Below are 9,263 nucleotides of genomic sequence, written 5' to 3' on the forward strand. Positions count from 1 at the left end.
ATAGTTCCATATGGTTCCCGAGCCTGCCAGGGGTGGTTTCTGAGCATAGAGTGCTGCCAGGTGTGACTCAAAAACCAAAAACCAAAAACAAACAAACAAAAAAAAAAAACCCTAAGAGTGAAATCTAGGGCCCGAAGAGATAGCACAGCGGCGTTTGCCTTGCAAGCAGCCGATCCAGGACCAAAGGTGGTTGGTTCAAATCCCGGTGTCCCATATGGTCCCTGTGCCTGCCAGGAGCTATTTCTGAGCAGACAGCCAGGAGTAACCCCTGAGCACCTCCGGGTGTGGCCCCCCCCAAAAAAAAAAAAAAAAAAAGAGTGAAATCTATGTAAAGGCTGGAGCACTCAAGAGTAAGAATAAGGACCAGGTTCAACCTTGGGACATCAGGAGCAGTCCTTGGGCACAGAGCCTGAAGCAGCTTCTGGGTACCACCAGATGTGGCCTGAAAACCAGGAACCAAAAGTGGAGCGAGAGCTCTGAATTGCTCAAGGTAGGAAGCACATGCTGCCAAAGGGCCAGTAAGCCAGCTGAGCACTGCAGGGCAGTGTAGGCTAGCCTGAGACAGGCTCAAGACAAACAAATAATAGTCAGGCAGGTATACTTGAGAATTCTGTTGTTCTTCGGTCATATCAGCAGAGCTCAAGGCTTACTTCTGACAGTACAAAGGGGGTTATCTGGGGTGCTCGGGACTAATTAGGAATAGACAGTGTGAAAAGGCAAGTCCCTACTTATTGCATTATTACCCTGGCCCCCATCTTTTTTTTGTTGTTGTTGTTGTTTTGGGCCACACCTGGTTCTGCACTCTGAAATCATTCCCAGGAGGTTCAGGGGACTACAAGGGTAGCCAGGGATCAAACCTGGAAGACTGCATGCAAGGCAAACACCTTACATACTGTGATAACACTCTGGCCCCCATTTTTTCCTGTCTTTAAAAGAAAAAAATTTTTTTTTTTTTTTTTTTTTTTGGTTTTTGGGCCACACCCGTTTGACGCTCAGGGGTTACTCCTGGCTATGTGCTCAGAAATCGCCCCTGGCTTGGGTGGACCATATGGGACGCCGGGGGGATCGAACCGAGGTCCTTCCTTGGCTAGCGCTTGCAAGGCAGACACCTTACCTCCAGCGCCACCTACCCGGCCCCAGAAAAAAATTTTTTTTGGTTTTTGGGCCACACCCAGTGACGGTCAGTGGGTACTTCTGGTTATGAGCTCAGAAATTGCTCCTGGCTCGGGGAACCATATGGGACGCCAGGGAATCAAACCGGTCCTTCCTAGGCTAGTGCGCACAAAACAGAAGCCTCATGGCTTATGCCACTGCTCTGGCCCCTTAAAATAAAAATTTTTGGGTCACACCTGACAGCGCTCCTGGGTAACTCCTAGCTCTATGCTCAGAAATCGCTCCTGGCAGGCTCGGGGGACCATATGGGATGCCAAGATTCAAACCACCGTCCTTCTGCATGCTATCTCTCCGGCCCCCAATTTTTTTTTATTCATACCATTCAATGCTCAGGGATCATTCCTGGTGTGATTAGGGGACCCTATGGGATGCTGGGGGATCGAACCTGGGTCAGCTGCGTCCAAGACAAAAGCCCTCACCACTATTCTATGGCTGTCTCCCTTTGAAAATTTTTTGTGGGACAGGCGAGGTGGCGCTAGAGGTAAAGTGTCTGCCTTGCAGCGCTTCTCAATTATTTTCTGTCATGCCCCCTAGGAAGAAGAAAACATTTTCAGGCCTCCCCGCGCCACTGTAAACCATATCTTTATTTTAAAAAAGTTTTAACCTACAAAACAAAAATATATAAGATAATTTGAGCTGATTTTTTAATCAGAGGTGTTGTCTGGATGAATGGCTCCAACGAGCACGTTTTGCAATGCAGAGCTTTTCCAATCGAAGCGGGGTTGGAAGCAGGGCACAGCGACTCTTGGCTCTAGAGACATGCAGAGGCATAAACAGGGGGCTTAGGGCCCGGAGAGATAGCACAGCGGCGTTTGCCTTGCAAGCAGCCGATCCAGGACCTAAGGTGGTTGGTTCGAATCCCGGTGTCCCACATGGTCCCCTGTGCCTGCCAGGAGCTATTTCTGAGCAGATAGCCAGGAGTAACCCCTGAGCAACATTGGGTGTGCCCCCCCCCAAAAAAAAAACAAAAAAAACAGGGGGCTTAGCTTGTGATGACAGTGTTTGCTGAGGTCAAACTCGCTCCCACTTACGGAGCCTCGTGCCCCCCCGGGGGGGGACGCGCCCCACTATTTGAGAACCACAGAGCTAAGGCAACTAGGCCCCAACTCAATTATGGAGTCATCCACACATGCTGTTACCTCGCCCAGGTCAACTTGCTTATGCCACAACTCGCCCCTGTGGTGACTCAATTGTGCAGTAAGTCCCTCCCTGGTGGTGGCCTGTCTAAGTGGGTCTGGGCAGAGAGTGGGGCGGAGGTTGCGCTGTGCGGGTGCTGCACAGGGCATACTTGTGCAGTGACACACAGCTGCACACTTGGGAACGTGCCCGTGCAGACACAGCCTGTCGCTTCCCAGCCCCTAGGCCCAGGGGTCTTCAACCTTTTTCAACAGGGGCTAGTTCACTGTCCCTCAGACCATTGGAGGGTCTGCCTCCAGTAAACACAAAACTTCTGCACACTACATAGGTCTTATTTTGCAATGAGGAAACAAAACAGATGCAAATGCAATATGTGGCCCGCGGGCCATCGTGTGAGGACCCCTGCAAGGGGCCATAAGATCACAGCATCTTAGGAGTCAGCTCTCACAGGGGGCCTCCAACTTTTTCAACAGGGGCCACCAGTTCACTGTCCCCCAGACCACTGGAGGGGCTGACTCCAGTAAACACAAAACTTAGGAACGAATTCTTGTGCACACTGCATAGGTTTTATTTCGCAATGAGGAAACAAAACAGATGCAAAGGCAACATGTGGCCCGCGGGCCATCGTGTGAGGACCACTAGGACTCTAGGAGAGGACTCTAGGAGAGAAGCCCAAGGCGAGTCCTGCAGGCCCACCGGGCCCTGCGGAGGAGGCCACGGCCCGGGCCCGTCCGGGGTCCCGCGCCCCGGGCCACGCCGAGCTTACCCGGCTGGGCGCCGCTTCCCGACGCTCGGCGGCGAGGCTGGGGGCGCGGGCGGAGAAGGCGCGGACGAGAAGGTACCGCGCGGGGCCCGCCCGCAGCGCCGCCATGGTGCCCGGCCCGGCCCGCCTCCGGCCGGCACGACAGCGTCGCGAAGTGGCGCTTGGCGGCGGGCAGCCGTAGAGCGCGGAGCCGGAGGCGGAGACGGCGGCCGCGGTCCGGGCCGAGCTGCGGAAGCGGAGCGCGATGGCGCGGGCGGCGCAGGTGAGCTCGGCGCGGCCGCCCGCTTCCCCGCGCGGCCTATTGTGAGGTCGGCCCGGCCCGGCCCGACCCCGACCCGCCGGGAGGAGCCGGCTCGACCGCGCCTGGGCCGCCGCGGCGGGGCCCATGGCAGCAGCGAGGGGACAAGAGCCGAGTCCGCGCTCCACGCGCTGCGCGGCGGGGCCCGAGCGCGGCCCCGAGCCCCGGAGCTGCCCGCCTCCACCCCCCGGGCCGCCCCGGCCTGGCCCCGAGCGCTCGACGAGCTGCCCGCGTGTGCCTCGGCTTCTCCCGCGCCTGAAACTCCGACCCGCAGCCGGCCACCGAGCCACATCGCTGACCGCTCCGAGTTTGTGCTTATTTATCTCGCGGTGACGTCGTTCGGACGCACAGCTGTCAGGGCCCCGCATGAGTGACCCCTGCGCGTCCCGGGGAGCCTGTGTGCGGGCGCATCCGAACAGGCCAGGGTTGGCCTCACGTACGGCAAGTGCCCTGCCCACTTCACTCCCCAGAGGAGATCTTTTTATTTTTTATTTTTTTGGTTTTTGGGCCACACCCGGCGGTGCTCAGGGGTTCCTCCTGGCTGTCTGCTCAGAAACAGCTCCTGGCAGGCACGGGGGACCCTATGGGACACCGGGATTCGAACCAACCACCTTCGGTCCTGGATCGGCTGCTTGCAAGGCAAACGCCGCTGTACTATCTCTCCGGGCCCCAGAGTAGATCTTTTCATTTGTGGTTAGGGGTGACCCCCAGCCGAAGATGCTCAGGGATTACCTCCCCCGCAGCTCTGCTTTTAGGAATTACTCCTGTGGTTGGTGCTTACGGGACCCTATGGGGAGCCTATGACCAAACATGATTGGCAGCATGCAAAGCAAGTCCCCTGCCCATTGTACTATCGCTCTGGCTCCGCCCTAGTAGATTTTTGTTTTGATTATTTTCGGTTTTGGGGGCACACCCAGTGACGTTCCTAGCTCTGCACTCAGCCCTGGCTGGCTTAGGGAACCATAGGGGGTGCTGGAGATTGAACTCAGGTCGGCTGTGTGCAAGGCAAATGCCTTTCCCACTGTCCCTCTAAGTAGATTTTTTTGCGGGAGGCCACACTTGGCAGTCTTCTGGGTATATTTCTGGCTCTGCACTCAGAATCGCTCCTGGCATGTTCTAGGGACTATGGGATGCTGGAGATCCAACCCAGGTTCTTCCAGATGGGCAGTATGCTAGGCAAACACCCTGCCACTGTGCTATCACTCAGCCCCAACTAGATCTTTTTTAAAAAGAAAATTTTAGTGGCCAAAGAGATAGCATGGAGGTAAGGCGTGCATGCAGAAGGACAGTGGTTTGAATCCCAGCATCCCATAGGGTCCCCTGAGCCTGCCAGGAGCTATTTCTGAGCATAGAGCCAGGAGGAACCCCTGAGTGCTGCTGGGTGTGACACGAAAACCAAAAAGAAAAAAGAAAGAAAATTTTAGGAGCCAGTGCGATAGTACAGTGGATAGGGCAATTTCCTTGCACACCCTGAACCCGGTTCAATCCCCTGCATGTTCCTCTGAGCACCGTCAGGAGTAATTCCTGAGTGCAGAGTCAGGAGTAAGCCTGGCACATTCCTGAATGGGGTCCCTAAACAAAAACCAGGGAGCCAGAACACTAGTACAGCAGGTCGGGCGCTTGCCTTGCACACATCTGACCTGTGTTTGATCCCTGGCTCCCTTACTCCGGAGCCTGCCAGGAGTAACTCCTTATCATGGCCAGTTGTGACTCAAAAACAAACAAAAATTATAGAACAGGGCTGGGATGATGGTTAGCTGGTAAGGCACCATACTATCTGTGTGAGCCCAACAGGAAGAAAAACTTTGAACATTCAGTTCTGGTGATGTAATGAGTGACATTTCTTGTCTTTTAGTGCTTGTGAGCCTGAATACAACCAAAGCATGGATATGGGCAACCAACATCCTTCCATCACTCGGCTCCAGGAGATCCAGAAGGAGGTCAAAGGGATTGAGCAGCAGGTCCTGGGCTTCAGCGGCCTCCCAGATGACAAGAACTATAAGAAGCTGGAGCGGTTTCTCACGAAGCAGCTGTTTGAGATCGACTCTGTGGACACAGAAGGGAAGGGTGACGTCCAGCAGGCACGCAAGAGGGCGGCACAGGAGACAGAGCGGCTCCTGAAGGAGTTGGAGCAGAATGCCAACCACCCGCATCGCCTGGAGATCCAGAGCCTCTTCCGAGAAGCCCAGGACCTGGTGCGGGAGAAGATAGTGCCCGTCTATAGTGGCGGCCAGCAGGTGAGCGAGGAATTTGAGGAGGGTCTCCAGGACATCATCTTGCGGCTGACTCACGTGAAGACTGGTGGGAAGGTGTCACTGCGCAAGGCCCGCTACCACACGCTGACCAAGATCTGCGCCGTGCAGGAGATCGTGGAGGACTGCACGCACCGCCAGCCCTCCCTGCCCCTCTCCGAGGACGCACACCCTGCTGTGGCCAAGATCAACAGCGTCATGTGTGAGGTGAACAAGGCCAGGGGCACACTGGTTGCCCTCCTCATGGGTGTCAGCAGCACGGAGACCTGTCGCCACCTGTCGTGTGTGCTCTCGGGGCTGATGGCTGACCTGGATGCCCTGGACGTGTGTGGGAGGGTGGAGATCCGGAACTACCGCCGAGAGGTGGTCGAGGACATCAACAAGCTGCTGACCTACTTGGACCTGGAGGAAGCGGCTGACTCCACCCACGCCTTCGACCTGCGGCAGAACCACTCTATCCTGAGAATCGAGAAGGTGCTCAAGAGGATGCGGGAGATGCGGGAGGAGCTGCTCCACACCCAGAGCCCCCCTGAGCTCTCCCTGAGCTCCAAGACGGAGCTGCAGGGCCTGATCGGGGAGCTGGACGCGGTGAGCGTGGAGAAGAACCCCTGTATCCGCGAGGCGCGGCGCCGTGCGGTCATCGAAGTGCAGACCCTCATCACCTACATTGACCTGCGCGAGGCGCTGGACCGGCGGCAGCGGCTGCCCGACGAGCAGCCTGAGCACCCGTCCCACCGGGCCGTGTGGGAGATCCTGGGCCACCTGTCAGAGATCCAGGGGGAGGTGCTGTCCTTCGATGGCAACCGGACCGACAAGAGCTACATCCGGCTGGAGGAGCTGCTCACCAAGCAGCTGCTGGCGCTGGACGCTGTGGACCCACAGGGCGAGGAGCGCTGCAAGGCCGCCCGGAAGCAGGCGGTGAAGCTGGCCCAGAACATTCTCAGCTACCTGGACCTGAAGTCGGACGAGTGGGAGTACTAGCCCGGCAGTATCCCGCTCCTGTTGCAGTTTGCACATCCGTGTCCCCCGACAGCGTCCAGTTTGGGAGCCTTACCGTGCTTTCGACATGGCCTATGTTCATCAGTATTTATGATTTTGTTTTCAGCAAATTATATTCAGCAACTCTGCTGTTTTCGATGTTGCGAAAAAAATTACTACAGCACATGAACTTTTCCCTTGAATCATTACCTGTATATTGTAGCTTTTGTGGCTTAAGTTTTCACATGGTTTTTCTCTCTTTTCTTAAAAAAAAATCATACAATAGTAGTATCATAATTTGTAGGTGGGTTTTGCAAGCCTTAAAATGCAGAAATCTCAGGATCTAGAATAATACCTAATGTGGGAATAGAGAATTGGGGAGGGGGAGTGTTTTGTTCAGTAGAAGGTTTGAGTACAATTGGGACCAGAGTGACAGCACAATGAGGATGGCATTTGCCTTCCCCCCAGCCTGATCTCCAGAATTCCATATGTTTCCGAGCACTGTCAGGAGTAACCCCTGAGGATAACTGGATATGATTTAAAAAACAAAAAAATAGGTCCGAGTACAACAGTAAGTACCATGATTTTGTTTTATTTTGGTTTCTGGGTCACACCTGGCAGAGCTCAGGGGTTACTCCTCAACTTTGAGCGAGGGCACAGTACAGCAGCGGCTTGCGGGTTGCCTGCCGAGCATCCCACCCCACCCCATGAGAGCCAGGGGACTGGTACCTGCCAGCTGGATGTCTGGGCTGGGGGCCCCAGGCAGGGCCCCAGGTCAGTTTGGTGCCGGACACAAGTCCTGAGTCAACAGCGAGTGTCTACACTTTGGATCTGTTGATAGCCGCCCACTGTCGCCATGTTTCCTGATGAGCAGGACCAGGATGGTGCTTCCCAAAGCACCTGCAGCAGTGCTTGCTGGGCAAGTGCCCTCCTGGAACCTCATTTGACCGCACAGGGACACCACCTGGTGGCTAAGCTGATCACTGCCAGCTGCCTGCCTTGGACTCCTGTTGTCCCCTCGAAAGCTCTGGATATGCTCTTCCTGCTAGGCTGTTCTAGAAACACCACAGAGTGGGGTCAAAGGACAGTCAAGTCTTGGAGCATTCTTGGTCTGCTGCTTCATAAGCTACCGAGGTCTCACTTTTCATCTCGGAAGTTTAGAAACTCCATCTGAGTTTCTGTAGCACCATTGGTGACACCGGGGGCATCCAGGCTGGCCACAGGCCCCCGCCCTTCTTCCCTTCTGTGCCCTCCTGAAGGCCCAGCTCTGTGCCCTGGACCATCAATGCACGTGGCTTGCTCTTTGTCTTTGCATTTCCCTGTTCTGGCCACCTTCGTAGCCCCCCAGGAGTTAGGAGTGGGGCCGTCACAGTGTCAGCTACTGCATCTAAGTTCTAAGCAGGGTTTGTTGCAGTGTGTACCAGCTGGCACGTGGGGTCCGAAGGTAGTGCCCCCTGAGCAAGTTGGGGAGCTGTGGGTTTTCAGCACCCCAGCTGAAGTGGGGAAGGGCTGTGCTCCTGGTGCTGCAGCCCTTGGCCTTGTTGTGATGATCACTGTATCAGTTTTTATCAGTGTTATCTGTAGAATTTGGTTTATTCCACACATGCAGGATTTTTTTTTATGCAAGATTTTTTTTAAGCTATGAAAACTCAGCTTAAAAATAAAAGCTGAGCTTTCCCAACTTTTGTCTTGCCTGGTCTTTTTCTCTTCAGGATAATGGACACACTTGTCAGTGATTCTGATGTACCAACCGGGTGTGTGACTGCCTTGCTCTGGACTGCCTTCTGTCAAAGTATCCAAGTTCAGTGTTTCTCTGAATCCTAGTGTGATCTTAGGTAATGAAATAAAAGCCTTTTTCCGTTTATCTGCCAGTGGTGGAAGTGCAGTCTGAAATGTGAGCTTTGTTCCAACCTACCCCACTTCAACAAGGGTCTGATTTTCAGCCAACTTCGTGGCTGTGGTAGTAGGAGGTGGAATGATGGGGTAGGTGGGCCTCAAGAAGGCTCCAAGGCACACTCCTGGGGTTAGTGTGGTAGGGTCAGTGATTCTGGAAAGATCTACCTGTACTCTGCCATGGATGGGAGGTTTGGTGTAGATTTGCCCTGTTTTTCAGGGTACATCCCACCCTGGTGCTCCTGGGGTTCTGGAATGTTATTTTTGTTGCCTTATGGGTCACACCTAGCCAGTGGTTCTTAATCTCACAGTGGTGCTCTGGGACCAGCCCAAGTCCTCCCACATTGCAACTTATGCTCCAGCTTGCTCTCTCTCTCTCTCTCTCTGTTCTCTCTGTCCTCTCTCTCCTCTCTCTCCCCTTTCCTCTCCTCTCTCTCTCCTCTCTTTCCTCTCTGTCCTCTCCTCTCTCCTTTCTTCTCTCTCCCCTCCCCCCCCTCTCTCTCGATTCTGCTCTCTTTTGGTTTTTGAGTCACACCCAGCAGCACTTGGGTTATTCCTGGCTCTGTGCTCAAAAGTTGTTCCTGGCAGGCTCAGGACCATATAGAATGCCAGGAATTGAACCTGGGTCCATCCCAGGTCAGGTGCAAGGCAAACACCCTACCACTGTGCTGTCACTCTGGTCCATATGCTCCAGCTCTTTAAGCGTCTCCCCAGGCATGAGAGAGCCTCTTCCAGGCAAATGACCATGACAATGTAGTGACTGACCATG

At 54.7% G+C, this 9,263-nt stretch overlaps 1 protein-coding gene across 1 annotated transcript; it reads left to right on the forward strand.

Annotated features, from left to right (window-relative positions):
- The first annotated feature begins 3,288 nt into the window (after positions 1-3,288).
- On the forward strand, positions 3,289-6,838 carry BAG5 (BAG cochaperone 5). Its single transcript, XM_049790360.1, has 2 exons — positions 3,289-3,335; positions 5,227-6,838. The coding sequence occupies exon 2, from the start codon at positions 5,255-5,257 to the stop codon at positions 6,602-6,604; it is 1,350 nt and encodes a 449-aa protein (XP_049646317.1). The 5' UTR covers positions 3,289-3,335; positions 5,227-5,254; the 3' UTR covers positions 6,605-6,838.
- Positions 6,839-9,263: the final 2,425 nt, after the last annotated feature.

Source organism: Suncus etruscus, chromosome 17 (assembly GCF_024139225.1).
Source record: "Suncus etruscus isolate mSunEtr1 chromosome 17, mSunEtr1.pri.cur, whole genome shotgun sequence".
Classification (NCBI taxonomy): domain Eukaryota; kingdom Metazoa; phylum Chordata; class Mammalia; order Eulipotyphla; family Soricidae; genus Suncus; species Suncus etruscus.

Bases quoted from the DNA above. Each gene is read 5' to 3' on its own strand.
- BAG5 (XM_049790360.1), top strand. From the start codon at position 5,255: ATGGATATGGGCAACCAACATCCTTCCATCACTCGGCTCCAGGAGATC.